The sequence below is a fragment of the Nerophis lumbriciformis genome, linkage group LG35 (genome assembly GCF_033978685.3).
Source record: "Nerophis lumbriciformis linkage group LG35, RoL_Nlum_v2.1, whole genome shotgun sequence".
Lineage (NCBI taxonomy): Eukaryota > Metazoa > Chordata > Actinopteri > Syngnathiformes > Syngnathidae > Nerophis > Nerophis lumbriciformis.
This window is the reverse complement of record NC_084582.2, coordinates 24686084-24713823: the sequence shown is the minus strand read 5'-3', so window position 1 is coordinate 24713823 and position 27740 is coordinate 24686084. Positions and strand designations below refer to the sequence as shown.

General features: G+C 38.2%; 1 protein-coding gene across 5 annotated transcripts in view; it reads left to right on the top strand.

Moving 5' to 3' along the window:
* Positions 1 to 27740, top strand: part of LOC133575337 (traf2 and NCK-interacting protein kinase) — an 82885-nt gene that overhangs the window by 47227 nt on the left and 7918 nt on the right. Inside the window, exons 13-30 of one of the 5 annotated variants that reach the window (XM_061927993.2) lie at positions 39 to 143; positions 234 to 368; positions 2089 to 2148; positions 6385 to 6696; positions 7267 to 7401; positions 9178 to 9312; positions 10982 to 11052; positions 11524 to 11603; positions 12786 to 12874; positions 13132 to 13226; positions 19082 to 19169; positions 19351 to 19515; positions 19860 to 19965; positions 20926 to 21081; positions 21182 to 21325; positions 22958 to 23092; positions 23202 to 23302; positions 24087 to 24236. In XM_061927993.2, the coding sequence (XP_061783977.2) occupies positions 39 to 143; positions 234 to 368; positions 2089 to 2148; positions 6385 to 6696; positions 7267 to 7401; positions 9178 to 9312; positions 10982 to 11052; positions 11524 to 11603; positions 12786 to 12874; positions 13132 to 13226; positions 19082 to 19169; positions 19351 to 19515; positions 19860 to 19965; positions 20926 to 21081; positions 21182 to 21325; positions 22958 to 23092; positions 23202 to 23302; positions 24087 to 24236 (2262 nt within the window). Of the gene's footprint in view, positions 1 to 38; positions 144 to 233; positions 369 to 2088; positions 2149 to 6384; positions 6697 to 7266; positions 7402 to 9177; positions 9313 to 10981; positions 11053 to 11523; positions 11604 to 12785; positions 12875 to 13128; positions 13227 to 19081; positions 19170 to 19350; positions 19516 to 19859; positions 19966 to 20925; positions 21082 to 21181; positions 21326 to 22957; positions 23093 to 23201; positions 23303 to 24086; positions 24237 to 27740 lie in introns of those variants that run through there. The other 4 variants (XM_061927991.2, XM_061927994.2, XM_061927995.2 and 1 more) reach the window with 4 other exon arrangements.

The window sequence follows — 27740 nt, the reverse complement described above, 5'->3', positions numbered from 1 at the left end:
TTTGATTTGTATCGACTACTATCTATCTATCTACTTAGGCTGTGCAGCAATTAGCAGAGCAGGAACGATACAAGCAGCAGCTACTAGCTGATAGACAGAGGAGAATACAACAACAACATGAACAACGGCAAATGTTAGAGGATGTAAGTGCTATTAAAAGTATTTGTATTATTTTATTTATGTAACTTAAAAAAACATGTAGTATTAAATTGCCTTTGATTTAATTTTTCTAGCAACAGAGACGCCAACTGTCAGATGCTGCCTTTCAGTGGGCGGAGCTTCAAGAGATTATTCTTGGCGAGGAATCTGATCTCCAAGACAACAGAATCCTAAAAGATGACAGATATCAGAACAATGACAGGAAAAAGGTAAACAAATGTTTGCTTGGTGAGACTGCCACTGACTTTCTCTTATTCATGTGGCATTGTTCATTCCATTTAATCATCTCCTCTTCATGTAACAAACAAGGTCATGTTATCCGTGGCCAAGAGATGCATCTCACTGACAGGTTGCAAAATATCTTTAGCTGGCTAAAACTTAAAATTTGAGCTTTGTAAAAAATCTTTAAAAAAAAAATGTTTCTCTTTTTTTAAATGTAAGGATATTGTCAAATAACTCAAATATTACTTAGCTAGGTTCTTTTTTGGCAGATAGACTTAAAATTATTTTTGCTGTACCTATGCACATCATATCAACTCTTAGGCAACTGTCACATGCCCATAGTTGTGGTGTATGTCCATTGAAAAAAAACATGTAGCGTGCTTAAGATTTATTTTTAGACATTGATTTGAAGCTTAATGAAAGCCTTCCACACATACCGGCAAATTTCAATTGGTTTGTTATCACAGCACAAGGGAGGTATTGTAATTCTTCATATTAGAGGCACTCCATTTTCATTGCTATTAATATCTGTGAGAGTGTATACAGTCTGTGTGTTGCAATAGTATTGAAATACTTTAGTGGTTAACATCAACGCACAATAGAGCTTATGTTTCATTAGTTACCTGTGCCTTTGACTATATGGCAGGTTCAGTGAATCTATAATTACATTTCTTACAATTTGTCAGCTAACATGCTAATCTCTTAATTCAGCAGTTGCAAACTGTTCACATTTGAATTGACCTGCATGTCAGTGTGAATGACTATCTGTCATTGACTAATGATCGGTCCATGGCATACCTCAACTATCAACAAACGCAGTCAGCTGGGAGAGGCTCCACAGGCTCATATCTGAGATTAGAAGTATAATAAAGGGAGTGATGAATTTCTAAGTCTTTATGAGTCTTGAATTAGTCGTACAAGTTATTTTGTGTCATTGGAACATCTGTGCGTGACGTTTTCATATCTACCGGTGAGTTTTGTGCAGGAACTCTGGCTTCCTACTACATCCCAAAAAACATACAAGTTTGGCAAGTTGTTCAGTCAAAATGATCCTAAGGTGTTTGACGGGTAATCAGTCCTGTCACCTGGCCCAATGTCAGCTGGGATAGGCTGCATCTCACCCGAAACCCAAATAAGGTCAAGCAGTAATTGTATGTAAAATGCATGCACGGAATTGATTCTTCTTTCCGAGTTCTAGCCTCCTCACACGTATACCCTTTGAGTTGTGGTGAGTGTAAGGTTAAGGTCAAGTGTGAGCTATTTCCTTCTGCTTCCCTTAATCCCTACATCTGTAAGGATTATCCTAATTTTACAGATGATTAGGTGACCTTTTCTTCTGCAGGGTACGTACTCGCCTTGTTCTACTCCGTATTGGTACTGTACTACCAGCTATTATTTCTCGTACCCGATTGCTTAAGGTTCCAAGTATGATTGTGTATGGGTCAATAATTGATCATATTTGTCACACATTAAGTGAAGAACTCCTCACCATCTTGCAATCTCTGAATTTTTCAGTTACCACCTCTCTGAACTTATCGTAAGGCTTCAATATATCGTAATTGTTTTCATATTTTTGTTATTGCTTTGGTACATGGACATTCTGTATGTATTTGCCGGGAGGGTGATTGTTTTAAACTTAAATTAAATGTCAATAACAATTCTATAACATTGCTTTTGATTAACTGTGTGTTTTTATTTGTGTGTCAGGACCATGCAAAAAGACAGTGGAATGCTGATGTGTCCATAAGGCCTCTCAATTCAGAGCAGGTAATCAAACCACCAACTATTTGGTCATTGGGATTTTTTACAGTTGTTTCTTCATTTTGTATGTGTATAATATTTTGGTATCCCAAATGAGGAAACCAATACGGCTAAACAATGCTCAAAAGAGTGCAACCTTTTGACCTGAATGCAACATTAAAGACAAGCACTAGCTATGTTATTTAGAAGCAATGTGACAATTGTTTTACAAAGATATGTTCTAAATTGTGTGTGTAAGAGAGAGATGGACCCAGCAAGAGAGCCAATTGTTGTATGCATGCATGACAGCCCTAAAGTAAGATGGGAGAATTTAAAGAGTTGGAGCAAGGGTGGAGAAAGGGAACAAGTCAGTGAGATATACAAAGGGAAAAGGAAAGAAAGGCTAATGCGCACGGAAGCTGCAGATGGTTAGTAATAGAAAATGTATCAAGAAAAACAATGTAGTTCAGCCATGCAATTGATTTTCTCGACCCCTGATAGTACAGACTGAGTTTATCATTTTGACATGAAGTGAAGTGAAAAGGATTAGTTTTTAATTCTGTGTTTGTCAGGGACTCCCGTTAGGATTGAGAGAGACAGCCATGGCATACACAGTGCTGTAGCTGGGGTGTTAGATCCTGACAAGCTTTTAAGCCAACGTTTATCACAGCAGGCCCTTCACTTTTGTTCTAAAGCCTTCTCTTTCTGTCTGAGTTGTTCACTGCATGGCTTTTCTTTCTCTCCTTGTTTTCCCACTGTAGCGCTCCTTCCAGCATTCACAGCATGCACTCGTCTTTTTCTCTACCCTTCCTCCTGTCCTGTTGCTCAGTATTCCGTCTAAAATGTTGCTATCCATTCCCAATTGGTAGTTTGACTCATCATTTCACCAGCATGTTTCCCTGTGCTATCACTGCTGCATTTGTTTGACCCAGTGATGTGATTTTACACCCATCAAACGCAAGAGCTGTTCGTAAAAACGTGTTTACCAGATTTAGACACATCAGTAGTTTCACATATTTGCAAACTACAGCCACACTAATAAACAGTATAATGGTTATACAGTGTTACCTCAATTTCCATAGGGCTCAGTTTTAGAAGACATTTTTCGGCGAATGTTTTTCCGGTTGTACGACAACCAAACTAGTCCTTTGCACGCACAAAACATTCCACATGTGACCTAAGTCTTGTTGAGTTATTGATACACTGCCTGAGTCCAACTGTGTTTGTAATGTGTCGTTATTACAAAACATACCTGTGTTAGCCTGCTCTGAACGCTCCACCCTGAAGTCATTCTCCTCCAGCTTTGTCTTCCACTACTACATCATGACTGACTGACTGTAGTGCTTTGCTAACTAACACAATTACGCCCAGAGATGAGAAACCTTCACGTTTAAACCAAAATGGTACCAATTTACGGTACCTGAGAATCACTGGTTTTACTCAGCTGTACAGATTGTAGGTGTTTTTCTGTGTGTGCATGTGGTAATAAATGTTAATTGTTTGTTTGAAAATTACATCTAATTTAGTTTTATTGAACATTGCTGTGATAATAATAACTGTACTGTCCAGTTATATCTTATTTTCTTACATTTCTGAGTCTAATTTGCAAGTGGTAATAAAGTAGACTTTGCATGCAGTTGCATTTAAACTGTCAGGATTGTAAATACAGCCAACAAAATGGAAAATAAGTTTCTCTTATTTGGTGGATATACTAAGATATCATTGCAATTATGCATATCCTCAGTCTTTGTCATTAAGTTGAATGTGCCAGTCTTGTTTTTTGTTGAACATTGTGTTTATACTGTAAACAAATAGTGTACTTATTACACACCAACTGTATTATTGTAGCGTGCATTTTAGTTGTAGTTTTGATTATCAAATTTGGAGGTGTTGAAATTGTAAAGTCGCTAATGCTAATCGGTAGCATGTATATAGCCTATCTAATGTAAATTAGCATTGAGCTAGCCCATTTTGAAAAGTGGAGCCTTATTTTTGAGTGCTTTCTGCTAGGCATGCTTGTTTTATTTGTTGGCATGGGAAATTGTATAATTCCCAAAAGGCCGGACTGTCTTTTTATATATATATATATATATATATATATATATATATATATATATATATATATATGTATATGTGTATATATATATATATATATATATATATATATATATATATATATATATATATATATATATATAAACTTTTTGACTTGGGGGCCGCATTGGGTTAAAAAAATTTGGCCGCGGGCCGGGCTATGTGTGTGTATGTATGTATGTATGTATGTGTATATATATATATATATATATATATATATATATATATATATATACATATATATATATATATATATATATATATATATATATATATATATATATAAATGTTTTTAACCCAATGCGGCCCCCCAAGTCAAAAAGTTTGGAGACCCTGTGTTAGATGTTTAGTTGTGCATTTAATTCGTCATTCATATGTATTTTGCAATATTTTCTGCAAGTAAAACTTTAAATATTATCTATAAATGTGTTTGTTTGTTTTTTTTCATATTTCTTGGGTGTCTGGAACAGTTTAATTGAATTTACATTTCTTTGATTATATTTTTGTAGAATTCTGTCTTTGTCTGTCCTTTTGGAACAAAATACTAATGAGAATTGAGGTACTACTTTGTTAAATAAATACCTTTCTGACAGGGTAAATCAAAAGGTATCTTTTTATCTTTATAAAGGTAGATTTTTGACACAGCAATTATGTTTTAAATGATCCTGAGCCTTTAAGTTTAATTATCTTGACAGGACTCTTCTGTGGCCCAAGGTTTTGGCAACACTATAGGTTTTACAAGAGAAACGGCCATCTTAATAAAACATACCATTTGCAAAATGTGCCACACTGCTGTTAAATACACTGAAAGCACAACTAACCTTAAAACTACTGTAATCTGAAATGACAACTTCAAATTAGCATCCACTAAGCATATTTGAATTAGGATGCATCATGATCAGAATGCAAGATGTATCTAATCATCTTGTCGATGGATGTAGAAGTATCGTAAAAAGGTCATGTTATGATTTGTTTTTCTACATTTAAAACACTTCCTTGTGGTCTACATAATATGTCATGGTGGTTATTTGGTAAAAATTTTGCATAGATTATGTTTTACAGACCATTGGCAAGCCACTTTCGGACCGTCACTTTAGGATGCACCGTTTTCTGGGTGATTTTATTTACGTGCCTTCACTTCCACTGCATCTTTACCCCATCAGCCATGTTGTAGTTTTTAGCGCTTCCTACTGACAGATATAAGTTTGAACTATACGCTACTTAGTATTAGAAATGGCAACAGCGAAGGATGCATGCGCATGTAAGAGCCAGTCTGCCCCACAGCAAAATGATTAAGAAAAAGAAGGAACTTATTGATTAAAGCGTCGGACTACAATGGCAGACTCACGCAAAAGCTCTTTAGGTGAATTTCTACCATATATGGAGATATCCGCTGAGTCACCAATTGGAAAAACGTCACAAAAGGGTTAAATTCAAAACGGCTCATTTGGAGGAAGTATGAATTCAGGAATACATGATTGTTTTATAAATAGCTATGCCATACCTCCATGGTTTGATTTTAAATTTTAAGGACTTATGTAGATCTCCAATACACAAAAACTGGTACCACTCGGTAAGAAAAGTTAGGATTGCATAACCAGTCCACTTTGAATTTATTGGATCTTTGCTTGTTAATTGAGATGTAGAGACCATAGTAGGGTCGAGACCAGGGATGCCCATCCCTAATATGTACAGTGCTCAAATTTTCGATATATCTATCGGTCCTGTGCACTGTAGACCTGTACAATAATTGACAATTTCCTATTTATTACACTAGCTCACTGGTGTAGTGATAAAGGTTGATTTCCACTCATTGACGCTAGGAACACACGTGATGTGAATACAGAGAGGTGTATATTTAAAATACACTTAGATTCAATGTAGTATAATAATCACATTGTAACCATAGATTCAATGTTTGTAAAATGTTTTAAACTATATTATGAACAGAAATATAAACATTGTAATGCATTCAACCACGCCCTTGGGAGCAGTGGGCAGCAACTGTTTAGTTTGTTTAGTTTTTGATTCAATCTATCCCTTGTTCATGATCACCAGCTTATTAGTAAAAACACTCCCAAACCATTATCATAGACACAAATTCTGCTTTAATTAGTCACTACCTTGCACTATATGTTTCTATGTGTGCTTTCCCTGTTTGCTGCATAGAGAGCTGCGGCTCCAAACCCGCTGCTTCAGCTTAAGGCCAAACAGCCTCGTCCGTCACAAGCCAAGTCCCAGCCTCTGAGCCAGCATCAGCAGCCCCCAGCCGTCAGGAGATCCCACCGCACCCTGCCTAAAGACCAAACGCAGCTCCTGTCCCTGCAGCATGACCACAGACACAGGGAGCGAGAGAGGGAGAGGCATAGAGAAAAGCCAGACATGCCTATCCAAAACGTAATGGCTAACAGTGGGAACACAACTGCCGCTTCTGCCGCTGCTTCCTCGCCCTGCCACCGTGCAAACTGCAAGCGCTCAGCGGTAAAGCATTGACTTCCTCAGCTATCAAACACATTTTTATCACAGCCATTCCTCATATGTTATAGAGTCTGTTTGTCCTTGGCAATGTCCTTGTATGTCCACCAGCCACTGAGCTTCTGCTGTTGCCACCTACTTCTTTTTCCCTGGCTAATTGCCCTGTTCGTCTTGGTATTCCAATGTATGTCATGTTGACAAACTTTACTTGAAAATAATTAATGTTTCGGTAAAACCATCAAGATTTGGAGTATTGGAGCCATGATTCAACACCTTGTTCAGTATTACTTTTCTGCAGCTGTATTACAAATTCCAAAACATAATAAAACGATTTGGCTTTTGCCTTGAAGTAAACGGGACTAGGCATGGCACAAAACCATTCATGGTATCATGAAACAGTGCAATTGTTGTGTTTGTATTTATCACGTAATACACAGACAGTCTAAGCCAATTGAAGTTCATATTCATACAGTATATAGTTTGGTCTTACGCTTAATAGTCCCCTGTATATTGTGAACATTTTTGAGACATTCTAGTCTTACCTCCCCTACAGAAAAAATGTCTTTGATTTTGTAGATGGATTACGGGGACTCAAATATAGCCAGGATGCTTATTGCTGCTGGCCTTCCCAGTCAGATGCACTCAAGACTAGGCTCTGGGAGCAACTCTAGTCCTTGTACCCCTGCCATGCAGAGAGCTCACCTAAACCAGGTATTACACAACTCCATCACATAAACAAACTAGAATAGAACCGTTAAGGGCAAACACTATCAATATATCAACCTCAGATTTGTTCCAAACTGGAAACATTTACAAAGTCTAACTGAACATCATAAAGGCTGCATGAACTGGACAGTAACATTTAAAGGGGACCTATGATGATTTTAATCTACTTTAAAAAGTTGACCTTGTGGTCGAGATGATATGTATTGGATATGCTTTGCTGTAAATTTTGCTCCACAGTCCCTATTATAATCCTTTTTTTGAGTCTGCAAGATGTTCGATTTTGGAGGTGTTTCCAGATTACAAATGATACCATGCCCACCCACCTGAAGGCGTTCCCAGATTACAAATGAAACCACGCTCACCCTCTCCAAAAGTATCATTTTTTATCCTTTGAAAATGTACACTGTTTTAGTTGTCACCACTAATTTTTTTTTGGAGACACAGTTAAAATAAACCTCATAAACCTTTTAAAGTGTCACCCTATCACAATATTAGGTACGCCTGCACACTCACTGATCAATTCAGACTATGCATAAAAAAGCTGCTTTTGCAGCATTTATGTCACTGTATGTCGCTTGTCGGTATTATTATGCGCATACTAAGATTAGATGAAAATTATACTTCATCTTCCTTTTTTTGTGTTAGCCTAAAGCTGCTGAGAGCTTTACTTAATGTCCAAATAAGTATGTCCACCTCACTCTGACGTCACAACGTAGCCAGACTGCAAAACCCCGCAAACAGAGGCATCCAAAACTGCTACAAGCTCACACCACAATTCATGAACCTTATAGTTTGATGCTTTTAAATGGTCAAAAACGAGTATCCAACATTTTAACAACATTTATCTTAGTTGCATTTGAACTTTTATGACAGAAGGCTTATTGTGAAGGTGGTTTGCCTTACAGATACATCTCACACATTGCTTCCTGGGTTTGACTTGTCTTTTTTAGGTGCATACTGTAAATGGTCTGTCGAGTGAGCGAGCCAGTCATTTTCTTGAATTTACTATCGGTCTGGAACTGGACCTGTCTTTCCATGAAGAACATCAGAAAGACTATTGGACATGTCTATAAAGCAGGATAAGACGATAAGACGTCTAATAATAATCATTACAATCATAAAAAATGACTTGATGTCTTTAAAACGTAAGCACATGGCCCTGAACACGGTGAGTGTGTTCATGACTGTGCGTGAAAAAATCATCCCAAAAAATCTCAATCTAAATACTAAGCAAGAAAATTGAGTCACATATTTTCCAGATTCATGTAGCCCTTATAAAAGAAAGGTAACCACTGTAAGACATAAACTCTACTAAATGTTGCTTAATGTAGCATAAGTCACAACGCTTTACTGCAGCTTTGAATGTGAGTTAGCACACTTATCTAGCTTTTGGGGTAATATCCTTCTTCATTTGGAGTAAGTGTCGCAAAAAGGGAAGAACAAAAAAATACGTACGCAAGTGAATCCTTCAATTCTCCCTGATCTGAGTTCTCGATTACAAATGCTTAGATGTCGGATGACATAACGTCATCATGTTACAAAAAAATGATTTAAATGGCTTTTGAATATTTGATGTCCACAGAAATAAGGTCCTACAGGTATCATGAAATAAGCCAAAGTCTTGTCAAAGGTTCCTTTTTAACATTTTGATTTTTATAATCTTAGTCTAAAGTAAAGTCATACAGACTGTACAGTTAGGGTTCCAGCGTGCAGAACTTACAATACATATATTTTCAACAATGACTAAATTTGTTTCCCCAGAATGCCAATCTGTGTTCTAGTCGAGGTGTCACCCACAGCAGCTCCATGTCAAATATGGATATATTGCCTTTGTCGCCCTTCTCACCGACCTCAACCACTGATGATGTATTCTGGGACTCTGAAACTCCACCTAAGGTACAATTTGTCTTTTTTGCAGCCTGGGTAGAAAGCCCATACATTGTATAGTTGATAAACCCATATTAAATGCCCTTAATAGGGCAAAGTTTGTATTTTTTTCTGAATGTGACCTTGTGGCATGCTGCCATCCAAGGAGGAAGTTGTTGTTTCTTTTAAACTATACAAAGGATGTAGACTCCCTCACATGATATTATGTTTTGTGTGTCCCTAGCATCCTGTGCAAACTTTGTGTGTTTGTATTTTTCATCATTTGTTCGATAATGGCTCTAAAGTAAACATCTCTGTTATGCACACGCCACACTCACTTTCTCTCTCCACTGCTCCGTGTCTAATGTACATTACCTGCTCTCCTGCTAGGTCTGAACACAATACGCCATTAGGTGTATTTACACAGCATACAGAGTTAATAGAACAACTGATAACTACATCAATGACAGGAGGGGCAATAAAACTCTGAACTAACAGGAGGCCATATGGAGTCAATAGAGCAGTTAATAACTCAATTTATCCTGTGAGGGCTACTTTACAAAAAGAAACCTGTAATGGCTTTAAAAAGGCACATAATGAGACACCACTGTGTGTGCGTGTAGTACAGAATGTGAAAAAGTTGTCAAATGGATGATATGCGTTCAGCTCACTTCCTGTTCTCCCGGGTGTGTTTTCCTTTTTGTGTCTAGGCAGGGGTATCGTGGAGATGTAAGAGACCAAAAGGTCACCAGATGGTTTGACATGAATCTAAGATGGTTTAAATTTTGTAAAAACCTACGACTATGTGTTGAATTTGTACCTGTAGCAAAACTTCTGAAAAGGTGAATTTGCACTCAAAATAATCAGATTTTACAGTACGTACTATTTAAACCCCTTGTACACACTCTTTAAGTCTGTTTCCACTTTTTAAATCATAGTCCACCTGGAAATGGAGACATGTTGATCCGCTTTCCACACCGCCCTATCATGACTTGTAAATGCAAAGCAGCTCATAACTGTCAATCCACATAAATGGGCCTGCTGATCATCGGTTCCTAAATCGTGAATTGCTCGGGGTGGTACGAGATTTTGACATGGCAGTGGTAACTTTAAGTTGAACTATGGCATCACTCAAATCTTTTCCAGTTGAGACATGCCATGAAATAGATATCGCTCATTAATAGCACTGGTTTACTTCTGGTTCAGATTATGGGAATACAAAAGCAATTTAAAATTAAGCTTATCAGGCTTCCATTCATCTACCACATTGCCTGTGTGAAGAATATGTTTCTCATGTTAGTGTTTGTTGTATGTACCAATGTCAGCTTGTAGATGATCTCATGCACGTTATCTTTATTTTCATAGTTCACAGCTTTTGCTGTTTATGAGACCCCTGCTCTTATAAATAAAATGCATGAAACTAAACATGTATGTGTTTTTGTGTGCAATTCACATTTGTAATTTTTCAATTATTTTGTCAATTATAAAAAAAACAATACAAGTAGCATTTTTTTAACCAACTTGATCCAACAAAGATAAAAATAAATATTAACGACATCAGATATTTATATTGCTTGAACAATATGTTGTTTTGCTTGTTGCAGCAAGTCCAACAGACCCACATGTCGTGGCTGAATGACAAAAGTGTTAAAAGGATTGTTTGTGTCTTGTGTGACATTACATTTTAAACATTTCACAGGTCCCGGAACGAACTTCCTCTAAGTTCTACTGCAGAGAGCTGGTGAAAGGACACAAGAGGGCTGCGTCTAGGTAGAAATATGTTTTTAGACTTCCAACGTAGCGATGACAAAAATGAAACAAACAAAAGACTGCTTTAATTATATATATCAGATTTCCGTCACCTGGTTACCCTTAGTATGTTGCTGTTGTGTTTGTGTTCTCATGTCATCATGAAAAGTAGAACGAACCTGCTCATAGTATACTGGTAATTGTAATTTGTGGAAATGAAACATGTCTGTTAAGATGGTTGCCGGCCATTTAATATGCCGATGATGTAAGCATTCCTTAATATGAGGGTTTACAACAGCATCTTGCTTTATACTATAAGAAAACAGCCACATTTGAATTCCCTGGTTTGATTAATTAAACTAATGTTAAAGAAATCATCACAGCAACTGGCTTATCCTGGAAGAGAAAATTATCAAGTGTGTGTACCTACCTGATTGCAATTAACCTGTGATTTTGCTCTACCGCCATCTGTGTGTCTCTTTCTCCATCTAGTGGTAGTCCGGTGCTCACGACAGATAAAAGTTCAAGGTCTGTTTCTCATGATGTGACCTCTGTCAGCAGTAACCATCCAGGTCAGTTCCTGTCTGGATTGGATTGTGTTCACAGGCATTCAAGTACTTTCAAACTGTACTGTCATTGCAAAAATTTATCATTCTGTTTTTTTTCAAGACTTCTCTTCATGTTCATGACATCAATGAGAAAATACATTTGTTGTGAATATTAATTACAATGCCCAATACAAAAAAAACAAGCATTTTAAAAAATCCCCTTGTGTTTTAAAACATTATACAAGAACCAAATCACAAATTCTTACTATAAAAAGAAAATGATTCTCAATTTTGACAAACACTTATAGGTATTGATTTAAGCATATGTGGTCTGCGTTGCTGTTAAACTGCACTGTATCATACTAAAAGGATAATGAGGATCACAACATATTGTGCAAGTTTACCCAATTAAGTACCTCATATACAAGAAAATGATGTGTAGTAAGTCTGCAACGATTAAACAATTACATTAATTAGAAAAAGTTTAGATTTTGATTAGGTTTCTTTGATTAATTGTTTAATGAGTGAAATTATTACCAACATTTATAAAATCCGTACCCCATGGAGTGCCTGTAACTTTAAATATGCAGATTAAGTTTCCATGCGGCTGCTGCATTGCTGTGTCAATGCTGTGATCTGTGAGCAGATATTTTGTGTTTTTATTTTTGTTATTGCACACTTGATAAAAGTGCAGTTTCAGTGTTGATGATGTGCATTCACAAAGCAGAAAAAAACATTGCTTGATTCTACTATTTTCCCTAAAATACACATTGAGGTTATAAAGTGTGTTTTATCCGATTAATCGAATAAACAAAGCAATTACTTGATTACTAAAATAATGGATGGCTGCAACCTTAGTAGACAGCATCTTAAATATTCTGGAACAGAAAGAAGAAAAGCTGCAAATAGTTTTTTTTCAGGTTTTCATTTGTCTCAGACATTCATTGCTCAGTGTATTCTATGTACCCATAGTAGAAAAGATAAATATTTATAAAGCTGTTGTTTGAAATGTTGTCCGTATATCTGATAAATCACTGATAAGTAGATAATGACTCAAGGCTCGTGCCCACATTTAATCAGCTACAAGAAAGTCAGCTGAACAATCCCATCCAACATTAAATCTTTGCAATCAAAATATCTTGCAAGGATTGTGTTTATAGTGTCTGCCTTTTTGAACTGCAGTTCATTTGAATGTCTGTTCTGTAGACTACTTCATGCAAGAGAGTCCACGTGTGCAGCACCATCGACAGCAGCACAGACGGCAGCAGGATGACATCTACAGCAGACAATCACAAGTAAAAATAGTTTAATGGAAGTGTATACTTTCATAATGACGTGTTTACACAAAGTCTTTTCAAAGGTCAGATTATTGTTATCAGAAAAAAACAGTCCTGTAGCAATTTATCTTGGTGAACAAAACATGATTTGATAAGCACCTACAAATGCATGTACCCACAGATATAGCCCATATATGTGTTTTTATGATCTCTTTCACCTCATTTGTCTATTTATCAATCATATATCGTTTTATTTTATATTTCTAACAAAGCAGGGTGTCAAGTCTGCTCTCAGCCCATTCAACAAAGCCACGGAATACTCTTCCTCCAGTGATGAGTTCGGAAGCAGCGATGATGAAGAAAAGAACAGGTAACGTGAAACTTTGCAATTATATCTGTGTATAACAGGTCCCCCAAACCTTTTGACCCAGAATTTGGGGGCAGTGCTATCTATTTGTGTGTGTATACACATATATATATATATATATATATATACCGGTGTGTGTGTGTATATATATATATATATATATACGGATATACGGATATAAATACGCATGTGAGTCATAAAAAAAATATAAATTGGATTACAATGAATTAATATTTTGACCGCCAGAAGGCAGCGTGCATTGCACAGGCAGTGATCACGTGTTCATAGTTAGAGCAACGTGCTGTGCGCCCTTTAAAACAAACTCAGACGGAACTTAAGATAAAACTTAGGTGATTAGTTACTATTGCAGCACCAAACTTTGCTTATCATCGGGCCCGGTGCACATCAAGTCTAAAATATCATCTTAAAGTGAAACATGAACATAAGGATGGCGTAGCTAGCATGAATGCGATTAGGACAGCAAACAGAGAACAACAGAGTATGCTGGCTGAATGTATCTGCGTTTACAACAGATAAATTAGATAATACCTTTTCGAAATGGAAAGCTACCGCACGTAGAACACTTAGCCTCTATAAAGACCAAGTGCTGCAATATGTCGTTCATGTTGCCAACTAACGTCGTACAAACTGGAGGTAGTTTCTTCAAAAAAGAGATCCGCTCTTTTCATCCGAAAAGGTAAATAAACTTGTTTGTGTAACCGAGGTTTTGTAATTAGATGAAGTCCAGCAGAAAAGACAGACCATAACGAGGGAATCGAAAGGCGCGTCAACACACTCACTTTATTGTCAAGGCACCTTCTCACACACACACACACACACACACACACACATACAATAATAGCTTTGCAAATCACATCCCTTTCAACTGCTTGCAAAATGGCTTACATGTGTTTAAAGAACTGGTTAAACTAAGGAAGCCTTAATGCAGATATAAATGGTGCAATATGTAAAGTTGTTATGGGTGTCTATTGCATTGTCTATTAATATACTGTACATGGACTGGTGCCTTGGCGTGGCGGAACAGCTTGCGTGTCTCAATGACCCTGAGAGCTAGGCTGGCAGGGTGATTGTACCCCTAGAAGCCAGACAGGTCAAAGGCGAGAGACCAGATGAAACCCAATCCACCTAGCAAGCCTGGCAGCAGGGGCTGGTACGCTGAGTTGAGAGCGTGTTTGCTGTCACAGCACCTGAATTGACCTGTATCAGCCGCCCAGTGAGCAAAAGAGCACATCACCAATGGTCACATAACAATAGACCTAGTTAGTTGGTCACTGCGCGGGCAATTTACAAACTACACCAACTGTCACACGCCCGTGTTTTGTTGGAACCTGTAGTTGTGAGTCCAGAGGTGGAACTTTGTCTTGGGCAAGCATGCTTTCACAAAGTTTTTCCCAGGCGCTCTCCGTTATGAGCATCTCTTTTCTCCATGAGTTCAAATATTATGCCTCCACGACTGGCAACTTGGGAGTGCTCTGTTCTCAAGAGCGCTGTCATTTGTTTGTTTGTCACCCGAATCGCCTGAGGATGACCCTCAGAAGCGCTAGACTTGCCATTGGGAGGCTTTGAAGTTCACTAAAGGAAATGCCAAGTTGAAAATGATACCACGCTGTAATCAGCGCTAGGCACCTTTGCCAGAGGTGTTCGGGAGATTCTTGTTCCTCACCGCAGAGGCGTCATTGATCGTCTTCACACTTTCCTGTCAGATAAAGCCACCTTCGAGGAGCAGGGTGGTGACAGGATCTGAAACGGATGAGGTCGGTGAGGTCTTTCTTTGATAACGAGGACTCCTCTTGAGGGTCGGGTTTGTGGGATGTTAGGGAGATGAGACGTGGATGGTTGGAGGGGGAAGGGAGGCATCTCTTACGGATGATTGCATGGCGAGTTAATTGATCGAGTTGGTTGTCATATTGGGTGAGGGAGGAACCGAGCTCGGCTTGTTCATCGGCAAGGTCGTTGCCTGCTAGGTTACAATGGCCTGGGACGCAGATGAATTGTATCCGTTTTGAAGATGGGAAAGCCGATAGGGAGGATTGGATTGATATTATGGAGGGGTCTGTGGTGTTAGGGCGCTGTCGTTGCTCGGCAAGGCCTGCATGTACGGTAGGCGCCACCTGCTCGACATCCTGCAACTGCCACATATACATCCATTGCATGCTGGAATGTGCGCTCCCTTGGCATTAGATCTGAGATAGACTGTGCCTCACCTCGCAAATCAGGCCCCATTGATGCAGAACTACTTCGCCTCAACATCTCCGTCACTGCCCTTAGTGAAAGCTGGCTGACCAGCGTTGGCTCTGTTCAGGAAAAAAAATACAACTTATTCTGGAATGGATTCCTAGACGGCGACAGACCAATGCATGCCGTTGGCTTTGCAATTCAAAACAAGCTCTTGTCCTCAGTGGAAAACTCTGTGCCTATCTCAACCACGCCTCTCCTTACCGCGCCTTCACACAAACTGTGGCCCACCCACAATCATAGCCCCTACTGCCCCTACACTGACCTCTGACCTGGATCCAAAGGAAACTTTCTACAATCAACTGAGCTCCATTATTCAAAAGACCCACTAAACCAAACGCCTGCTGAATCTTGGGGACTTCAATGCCCAAGTGGGTGTGAACTCCAGCGCATGGCCTGACAACCTTGGAGACCATAGTCATGGCAACAAGAATGACAATGGACAACATCTGCTGGAACTCTGCAGCACACACTAACTCTGTATCCCCTCTTCCTTCTCTCTGGGCTGAAACTCCTCCAAAGTCACCTGGTGTCACCCTCATTCTAAACGCTGGCACCAACTTGACCATGTGCTGGTGAAGCGTAAGCACTCAAAAGATGTAACATTCAGCAGACTGTGACACTGATCATGCCCTTGTACGCTGCTAACTATTGTTGACCCCAATAAAGCTTCATCACGCCAGGCCCAAACCCACCACTTGCCTGGATGTTTCTCCTACTTATGCTCCTGCACTGCAACATGCATTCCAAGAAGTACTTGTGTCTAGCTATGCCACCTCGTCACTACATACAGATTATACTGACCATTCCCTCTCACCTGCGGACATAACCTCTGCCTGGCAGCACTTCGACTCTATCACCACGAAGGCTGCATTCTCCACCTTTGGAAAGCGATCCAGGTCACAGCCATACTGGTTCAAGGATAATGCCAGCCTGCTACTACCATCAGTTGCCTCAAAGCGCTCAGCCTGACTGTCCTGCTTGCAGCATAACACTTGCTCAAATAAGGCAGCATGGAAGCAGGCATGTCGCAATGTCCAAAAGGCCACTCGTACTGCCATGCAAGACTACTGGAACACACTATGTGACCGTATCGAGTCATGTGCATCCAGTGGTAACATCCGAGGTGTCTTTGAAGGCCTGAAAGAAGCTTTAGGCTCAGTCCCCAAAAAGTCCTCTACCCTCCGTTTCCGAGCTAGTGAATTCCTGAATGATCTGGAATCTCATCTGACACGTTGGGCGGAGCAGTATAGCATTCTCTATAGCCAGCCTGTCACAGCCAAAACACTGCTGCTGTTCCTGAGCTCCCCTCTATGACTGACCTGGATGCTGACATCACCAACCTACTCAGTGGCCTAGTGGTTAGAGTGTCCGTCCTGAGATCGGTAGGTTGGGAGTTCAAATCCCGGCCGAGTCATACCAAAGACTATAAAAATGGGACCCATTACCTCCCTGCTTGGCACTCAGCATCAAGGGTTGGAATTGGGGGTTAAATCACCAAAATGATTCCCGGGCGCAGCCACCGCTGCTGCCCACTGCTCCCCTCACCTCCCAGGGGGTGATCAAGGGTGATGGGTCAAATGCAGAGAATAATTTCGCCACACCTAGTGTGTGTGTGACAATCATTGGTACTTTAACTTTAACTTTAACCATTGAGGAAGTAAAATCTGCCATAAAAGCCCTTAAAAACAACAAGTCTGCCATAGCTAACAGCCTCCCTTCTGACGTTTTCAAGGCAGGTGGGGATGCACTTATCTCTGTTTTACATCATCTGTTTGTGTCTTGCTGGAACAATGTATATTTCCCAGATGTCTTCCGAGATGCTAATATCATCACTATCTATAAAAACAAAGGGGACAGTGCAGACTGTAACAACTACAGAGGAATTTCCCTGCTCAGTGTTGCCAGAAAGATATTTGCGCGAACTCTTCTACCACAACTACAAATCCTTGTAGACTGTATCCTCCCTGAAAGCCAGTGTGGGTTTTGTGTCGGTCGCTCCTCAGTAGACATGGTGTTCTGTGTTCGACAATTACAAGAAAAGTGCATTGAACAACAAAAACCTTGGTTTTTGGTATTTGTTGATTTGACTAAGACATCGTCAATTTTTAGCAAATTGAGAAAGCATGTCTGGTACAACAAGAACCTTTCCTTGCTCCTCAAAGTATGTGCATACCACACATGTGTACTTAGTACCTTACTATACGCATCTGAGTCATAGACAACATACCGAAGGCACAAACATTGCCTCAATGTATTCCACTTCATTCCATACTGGGCGTTTGTTGGAAGGACCATGTAACCAACTCACTCATACTGCAGAAAACAGGCTCCAGTGACCTGTACACAACTCTTAGCCAACACCATTTCAGATGGATGATACTTGCCTCCCCAAACTCTTATTGTATGGCGAACTAGCCAATACCCTGCGCAAACAAGGACGTCCCCGCCTATGTTTTAAAGACGTAATCAAGAGACACCTTGAATATTTCTCTATCAACATTGACAACTGGGAGGCTCTTGCAAGTGAAAGATCCAACTGGCGTGCAGCAAATAACAATGGCTGCAGAGTCTCTCAGGAGGCAAACATATCATTCTTGGAAGAGAGACGCTTAAAACCGACAGGAACGGCCATAGTAGTAGTAGTAATACCCTGTTTGCTGTATTATTGCAGATACTTTTAAAATGTGCACTTAATTCTTACTATACTTGCTGTCACCAAGTCTTGAGCAAATCAATGACTTGCAGTTCAGTAAAACATTTAAAAAATGTTTCTGTCGGACAATCTGACTACCCAATTTAATTTGTATCCAAATATTGAAGCATTTCCTTGAGCAAATTTGATTTATGCAAGCAAATAAAAACCTGTGGTTAATCTTGATTATTCACAGTTCAAGAGTGTGATTAATCTGAAAAAAAATAAAAATAATTAATCACTTGACAGCCCTAATACAGTATATTTACACACACACACACAATTATATATATATATACATATATATATATATATATATATATATTTATTTTAATTTTATTTTTATATATATATATATATATATATATATATATATATATATATATATATATATATATATATATATATATATATATATATATATATATTTGTGTGTGTCTGTATACTTGCTAGCAAAATTTCCCCCTCTGTCTTCAGTTTTTCTTCTTCTTTCTATCCCCTCCTGCTCCACCCCAGCTCTGCCAAACACTAAATGTATTCAAACATGTATTGAAGTCAAATACAAATAAGGAAACAAGAGAAGTATCGCACAGATATGGGCATCCACATCAACAACATGATTTGCCTGAGCATCTGGACAGTTTTTTTTGTTTTGTTTTATAACTTGTTGATGCTGGTGGGCCCTTGTTTGGTACAACTTGTGTTTATTAATAATATATTTTAATCCATTATTCAAACCACTTTATGTAACCATTGTCAGCGTTGTAGAGACCTAATAGAAAAAGTATACACTGACTAAAGCCCAAGATCTAATCACTGCACTTACAGCGCTTATTATTGAAATACATGCAAATGAATTGCTGTACTTACTGTCAAGTTGTGTTCTGCCTATTTGAAATCTCTGTAGTTGCGGCCTCTCCAACGGAAAAAGAGAGAAACATTGCAAACAAATAACCAATGGCATTGTGCTGCAACCTCATCACAACCTTAACCAGGTACTGACACACGCACGCACGCACACACACACACACACACACACACACACACACACACGCACACACAAAACCGCTCTTTTGTTATACAACCTCATGCAAGTTTATTCGCGTTAGCTGTGAAATACGAGCTAAATACACTGAATTTGCATGGATTGCTGTCCTTCTGAAATGTGCACTACAGAGTTCTCAGATGACATCAAATGATACCTACATGCTACCAGACCTTCTGCAGAAAATATCTTCATCGGGTCCTCACAACGCACTGAGCCAGCTGCAGCGAATGCAAGAGCGCAGTTTCTCACAATCACCGACAGCACCACGATCCCCTACACACCAGGAACTGCATGTTAGTATTAGGAGTGATTTATTCACAAACGCTTTAAAAAATACAATACAACATTTGTGGTTGCCATCTCGTGCATTCTAACCAAATTCAATTAGGTTATTTTGTGAGGTAATAATATACATGAAAAGAATGGTTTACATTACTGCTTTAGTAGTTGCATCAGTCACATCAGTCCACTAGAGGAAGGTAGCGAGTCAGTTGGCAGTGAACAGATCTAATACCACAATCATCTCTACTAACATACAGTACTCAGTATTTTTTGTGTGTTCTTGTGTTTATAGAACAACAAGCTCATAGTATATAGCTTTGCTTACAATTTGCTGTTGTGATGTTGTTTTCTTCAGGCTTTTAGCAGTCCAACTGGCAAAAACACCTCATCTTCCTCCTCCTCCTTCTTCTCCTTCATTGATCCCAGATTGATCCCTATATCTTCACCGCCACAGAGCCCCAGTAAGTAAACTTGTAGATGTAGTCCTCAGGTTACTAATGAGTTCCATTTCTTCAACTGTGATGTAAGTAGGAACTTATACCTAACTTACATCTAAATTAACACCAGAGTCACGCACTCTGTGTACAGAACACATGAATTATTAATAAACAAAGTAATACAAATATTAAATACAATAATTAAATGAAAGAGAAATACAATTTAAAAAAAAAGGCAGAACAACTTCTTATCACTGTTGTTGTCATGCACACTGGAAGTGGTCTTGCAAAACATAGACTGACAGGCTGATTGGGTGAAAAAAGTTCAATAACGAGACCACTACACTGCTTAGTTATCACTGTCCAGTTTATAGGAACTCTCATGTTTAAAGACACCATTTTTATCCTTGATGATGATCCTGGCGTTTGAACGTCTAAGACCGGGCAGCAAACCAATCAGTACGTTTACATTCACTAAAACACTAATTATTACATGAATTGGCTTGAAAACAGCTTTCTGTGGAGAACGATGTGCTGCTTTTCTTAACAATAATAAATTCGGAAGTGAAGAAGACAAAGCGACAGAGAGGGCATAATTTACATCAATAATGATACAAAGTAAAGATATAGAAGCTCAAATAATTCAATATTTTTAAAGAATATGATCAAATAAACACATACCTGTTAAATGAAGGAAGAGTGAAGGAGACAATTTTAATATGTGACATGACTGTTGTGCGTATTTTCTGACACACACATAACTATTTTGTTTTCTTTTTCCAGAGTTACTAATTTTTGGAACAATTTATGGGAGTGCATTCATAACCACAGTTAATCAAAGACCTGTACTGTATATAGCTAGGCTGTCTCATAAATACCAAAAAAACTTTTATGTTTCTTGTTTCGTATGTAATTAATAATTACAATGACAAGGAGTTAATCTACCAGACAAATTGAACACAGTTGTGATGATACTTTTCCCAGCATGCAGTAAGGGTGAGCCAATCAAGAGAGAGAACCACAGGAAGGGATCTGTCGTGAATGTGAACCCCACTAATATTCGACCACAAAGTGACTCTCCTGAGATCCGCAAATACAAGAAGAAATTCAATGCTGAGGTTCTCAGTGCTGGACTATGGGGTTGGTAGTGGTATTTATGTTTATACAACTGTGTAAAAAATTATATCACACTTTGTTATGTAAAATGTGAATGTTGATTTTTGTTTTGTTTTCTCTGCAGGTGTGAATCTGTTGGTTGGTACAGAGAACGGTCTCTGGCTGCTTGACAGAAGCGGTCAGGGGAAAGTCTACTCACTCATTAGCAGAAGAAGGTTTCAGCAGATGGATGTGCTGGAAGGACTGAATGTGCTGATTACTATATCAGGTACATGCACTGAAAGTTCACAGGTTTCCCCACCTAAAGTACATATCTACACATGCAAACACGGGCCCCTACTAAGGTTGCAGCTATCAATTATTTTAGTAGCTGAGTTATTGATTAGTTTATTTGATTAATTGAATAATCAGATAAAGCACACGTTATAGCTTCAATGTGTATTTTATGGAAACTAGTTTGAATAATTCTGCCTGCTATGGCATTGTTTATTTTTTTATGAAAATTGCATTTTTAACAGGTAATAAATGAAATATTAGTTTAAGCAGGTAATTAGTTTGTATAAAAACCGTGTTAAAAATAAAGGCTAAGTATGATAATGCTTTGTAGCACAGTCATGATAAAGAAGAAAGCACATTTTCTGGTCTAACTTTGATATATAGAGCATGTATTCAAAATTGTGTGTGTACTAACAATTTAAGACACATTTAAAAAGGTATTAATGGTAGAAGTGGTGTTTGATATTTGGACAAACAACTCGTTAGCATTAACATACAAATTCAAGATACAGTACGCTAACATGTTCTCAAATGCCCCATGTGTTTAAAAAAAAACTTTCGGTATGCGAGTCAAGCATATAAGATGCTATTCGCTGCCTGTAAAATAGACATTTGCCTTGTTTCTGGTTGTTTGCCCTGTAAATACGTACGGTGCTTTTTGATCATGTACTGCAGCATCGATATAGTGCAGTTGTGGAATGCCAGCTCTGTTTAAAAGTGGAAATATTTAATTCCTTTGTCTGACTTTTTATTTTTAAAATGATCCTAAACTTTTGACAGCTTCTGTCATTTGCTTTTGATCCTTTACTCTCTTTCCCCGGTGGGGCTGTTTTCCTTTGAGACATTTTTCTCCATCGCCACTATCTGCAGTTCGCCGCCACACAGATAAGGGCACCCACACCACCGCTCTCATGTACACTCTCGTGCAGCGGCTATGTAGAAACTATGACCACATATTTCAAGTCCCCGGCACTGTATGCGATCCAGATTTTCTCAATTTTTAATAGTTGGCTTAACCCAAGCAACAGAAATCAAAGCTTTTTTTCTAATCAAATTAATCAATTTAATGTATTAATCGGTGCAGCTCTAGTCCCTACTGCAAGTGCTATTGTATTCTTATAAAGGGGATATAGAAATATCAAGGACATATCAAGGATGTTTTGTTCCATATGACGAGGATTTTGAAAATCAGTTTCACTCTGGCACCTTTTATGCCCTGGTTGGATAGCTTCAAATTTGAGGTCTTAAGTGAGCTTGCTGGTCTATAAGAACCCTTTAGTTTACTGCCAAATCTATTAAAATAGGGGACGTGTCTCTAAATTTAAATGCAAGAAAGCAATTGTCATCATTTATTTGGTTGGCAATTTTCTGGATTCAGTGAAAATTGAAAATGTTCAACTGAAACTAGGCCTATATACACTATTGTTATTACTCATTATCATTAGTATTCCACCTAACTGCAGTATAATAAATGTGTTAGCAAAGAAGAAGAAACATTTCTTGGGGCCTTTGGGGGCAAGTTCAAAGACTTGTTTTTTTGTCCAAACAATAAGTATTCTTAACTTTATTTATTGGTAATTCGTGTATAACATAAACAGAAGTGAAAATCTCAATGTGTTTCAAGGTAAAAAGAACAAGCTCCGCTTGTACTACCTGTCTTGGTTGAGAAATAAAATCCTCAGGAATGACCCGGAAGTGGAGAAGAGGCAAGGTTGGACATCTGTTGCTGATCTGGAAGGTTGTGTACACTACAAAGTGGGTAAGTACACTGCTGCATTGACAAATGTTTTACTTTTCTTCATACTGTGAGGTGTTATTTAATGCAGGAAAAAAAATGTGAAGGATTATTTTTGTGTCTCTTTTTTCAGTGCGATATGAGAAGATCAAGTTTTTAGTAATTGCTCTGAAGAATGCAGTCGAGGTTTATGCCTGGGCACCCAAACCCTACCATAAGTTCATGGCCTTTAAGGTGGGTAATTTTCTGATATATTTTTGAATGCATTTTATTCCCATGGAAAATAAAGCGCAGCTCAATGAGTAAATATTTTATAGGATTTCTGGAATGGTTAAATTTCACTCTTCAATTTTATTTCCCTTTGTTACATGCTTGGCGACCCTTTCAAAAATGCCAAAACAATGAATTGTTACCGTAAACAATTAATATAGGTGGACTGAATAGTGCAGTGGTTCTAAAACGTTTTTCACCAAGTACCACTTCAGAAAAAACTTGGCTCTCTAAGTACCACCATAATGACTAACATTGAAATACAGTAGCGTAGTAGTCCTAAATATTCATAAGAAAACAAGGCAATGGTTTTATTTAACAAGTATATTTAATATGTTGGCTACTGTAACATTACACACAGTTTGAACAGTAACACTGTGTTTGTATATAGGAAAATAAAACACCAGACTTTAATCTAGTGATTCTTTGACGTACCACGAGATGGAGGCCGCGTACCGTACCACAGATTGAGAATCACTGAAATAGTGAATGAGGTCAATCCACAGCCAAACTCGACCACAAATGTGGATATGACCCATTCAGGCATATGAGAGCTTGTCTCAGGAGATTCTCATTACAGTGGTGCCCCATTTCTTCACATCCATGGTGGCCTGTGCTACTTGTGTTTCCTTACTTGGAAACAAACCAAAATATACTGTGTTGTTTGGTATGACATATTGTGCCAATGTATGTATTTTAGGTCAAATCTTTTCCATTTTGATTACGATTCGCTTCTTGTCTGCCTTAGTCTTTCAGATCTTTGCCACAGAAGCCGTTGTCTGTTGACCTGACCGTGGAGGAAGGTCAAAGGTTAAAGGTCATCTATGGCTCTTCATTTGGTTTTCATGCCATTGATGTCGACTCTGGAACCCCATACGACCTGTATCTGCCTACACATGTAAGTGTTCCATAGCTACATGATGATTCTGCAAAAAACATCATTAAATGTTTTTAGAATTCAGACCGCAAATTGGGAGGGTTGTTTTAGCAATGTTCATATACACGCAAATGCACAACATTCTGGGCTTATGTTTTGAAAAAAATCACACAGTTTCTTTAATCATTATAGTTATCTGTAATTTTGTTAAATGAAGACTGAAATAATCAATGAAGTCCAAAACCTGGCACGCTGGCTCACTGCATAGGTCAGTACATAATAAAGACAAGTCAGAAGAATAGTAATTATAATATATAATAATAATTAATACTAGTAATTATTCTTCCAAGATCTGTTGATTAATAGCCAGAAAGGCAACAGAGCCCACTCATCCTGGCCGGCAAGGCTTGCTAGGGGACGGAGAACAACGACAGTGCAGCGGGAGTCCTTGAGTAAAAGAGAATGTGAGAGAATTTGATGCAGCTTACTAGGTTAAATAAAAACATTGCTTGAACATGATCGTGACAATCGAAATCACAATACTTATTTTTGTCTGATTTTTTGTGCAGCCTAAGTAGAAGGAATCAGTTGCAGGGTCAAACATTGTGTAGTCATATTAAGAAGTACAATTTTACCATTATCATCCAATGTACAATTTAACTTTTGATACACTACATTTTGACTTAGCTATACTGTATGACACATTTAATGAAACCACCAGATGTGTGGATAAATAATATGGAAGACCAAACTGACTTGACTATTTTAACCCTAAATATGTAGGGGTATTTGCTGGCAAAGGTCCAGTGTGACCAGCATGGAGGTTAAGTTGCAGTAGGTCAAAATTGTGAAGTTGTCCTACAAACTTTGCCTAGCTCACTTTCTGCTATAAACTCAGTTAAATTCAGTTGCATTGTATGACAAATGTCAACCTATTGAGAAAACAGAAGTTTTACATGACAAAATGCATAAAGGTGGTTTAAACTCAGTTTTTGTGTGACTTTGACTATTTTAGTTTTATCGTATGTTTCTCAAATTTGATGTGGTTCAAACATAAGTAAATACTGAAATCATTTTTGCAGTAAATGCTCAAGATGAGATGTTATCTCAGAGAATAGTTTAATTATAAGTCAATCAGTCTGACATATTTTGTTATTTTGTATTCTATACCATCATTAAACACTATCATCATATCAACTCTCTACCCTCATTCTCTCTGGATGCACTTCCTACTCACTGTTGAAAGTGTCAGTCATGGTTTAATGATCTCTGTCTTGGGGTAGAGTGGATTGTACACATGACAATTGATGAATTTTGTACACTCATGCTCAGTCCACTCTCCTCCCCTGCTTTTATTTGTCCTGTTGTTGAGCTTTAGTTTGAACTGACCAAGAAAAAAAAAGACATATATGTGCAATTGAAGTAAAGAGTTAAATCATAATACTAAACAATTACTATATACTTATATATATACATATATATATATATATATATATATATATATATATATATATATATATATATATATATATATATATAAAATCTTCTGTATCAATTATTATATGTTAATTTTTCAATTACTTCTATCTATTTATGCCCAGCATATTTTCTGTTTGCACCTTCCCTTTAAAGCATAATAATGATTTCATCATAATCAAAAACATTTATTCCACATACATGGCAGTCTTTTTTATTTATTTATTTATTTTAGATTTAAAAATACGTTGCCATGTATTTGGAATATATTACATTTCAGTTTTTTTCTAATTTAATGGCGAGACTGGTCTGATGCTTTAGGCACTGACATCAAAGAGGTTGAGAAATGAAATAATCTGTGCATGAACAAGGAACACAGCATTCATAAAGCACATGATGGTCATTCTTGTTACCCATATTACCGACTATTGAGAAAAAGTGCACCAAAGCAGCCTGGAGCTCTATGTCTCAGAGAGCTAGCGAGACAGTGAGATAATATTTAGTCAACAAGACCATGAAGTGTGTGCTTTGTGCCTCATCATCACGCAAATCCATTCATCCATTTTCTACCGCTTGTCCCTTGCGGGGTCGCTGGAGCCTATCTCAGCTGCATTCGGGCGGAAGTGCCAGATAAAATTCAGACTCAGTATTCAAATCAGTCAACATGCAGCTAAAACATGAAAGCCATTGAAACCATAAAGCAGAGTGCTTGAGGTGCTTTAATAATACAGTAAGAACTGTCGTCTGCATACATTGCTCATAAGGTTGAAATGTCTTGGAAGACCACATATTTATCAAATAAAATCTCATGCCATTAAAATGGTAAGAACATTTCTACTGGTTTTATCTGGACAGGAATGAATTGATTTGATTTAACACCATTAGCCACCAATCAATCCATTTTAGTTCAAGCCACAGTTTGCAGAAGACTACAAAAAATGCCCTCACCAGTATAAGCTTTTTAAAGTTTTGCAGTAGCCCAGCCAGAACTCGGACCTCAATCAAAACTCAGACCTAAATCCATTTGAAAATCTATAATGACGGCTAGAAAAAAGAGATGCCTTGTCAAAGCACTATTACCAGGAATAACTGAAAAAAATTCAAAGCTGATAGACTTTTAGCTAAAGACTGAATGCTGGAGTTAGGGCTTTAACAAATACCAAGGGTGTGCTCATATTCCTCCCTTCGGTTTTTGTGTTTTTTTTAATTCAACTGTACAGGAAATATGAACAGTTTCAACCTTCCTGTATATTGTTTATTTGTAAAGTTAAATATTATACTCGCATAACACTTAAGCTATTGTACGTGGATTCGATTTTTGTTTTCAATTTGATTAGTCTCAAACATGCCACAAAAGAACTTCAATGTTTTTAAAGGTGCCATATGTAATAATTTAATGTCATTTCATCATTAAATGGCCCTGATGTCAAAAGGCATTAATAAATCATGTTCTTTTCGAATACCTTTATAACTGATAACGGTAGTTCATTCAAGATATATCAATCAATCAATCAATCAATCTTTATTTATATAGCCCTAAATCACAAGTGTCTCAAAGGGCTGCACAAGCCACAACGACATCCTCGGTACAAAGCCCACATACGGGCAAGGAAAAACTCACCCCAGTGGGACGTCGATGTGAATGACTATGAGAAACCTTGGAGAGGACCGCATATGTGGGTAACCCCCCCCCTCTAGGGGAGACCGAAAGCAATGGATGTCGAGTGGGTCTGACATAATATTGTGAGAGTCCAGTCCATAGTGGATCCAACATAATAGTAAGAGTCCAGTCCATAGTGGGGCCAGCAGGACACCATCCCGAGCGGAGACGGGTCAGCAGCGTAGAGATGTTCCCAGCCGATGCACAGGCGAGCGGTCCACCCCGGGTCCCGACTCTGGACAGCCAGCACTTCATCCATGGCCACCGGACCTGTGCCCCCCCCCCCCTCAAGGAAAAGGGGAGCAGAGGAGAAAAGAAAAGAAACGGCAGATCAACTGGTCCAACAGGGGGGCTATTTAAAGGCTAGAGTATACAAATGAGTTTTAAGA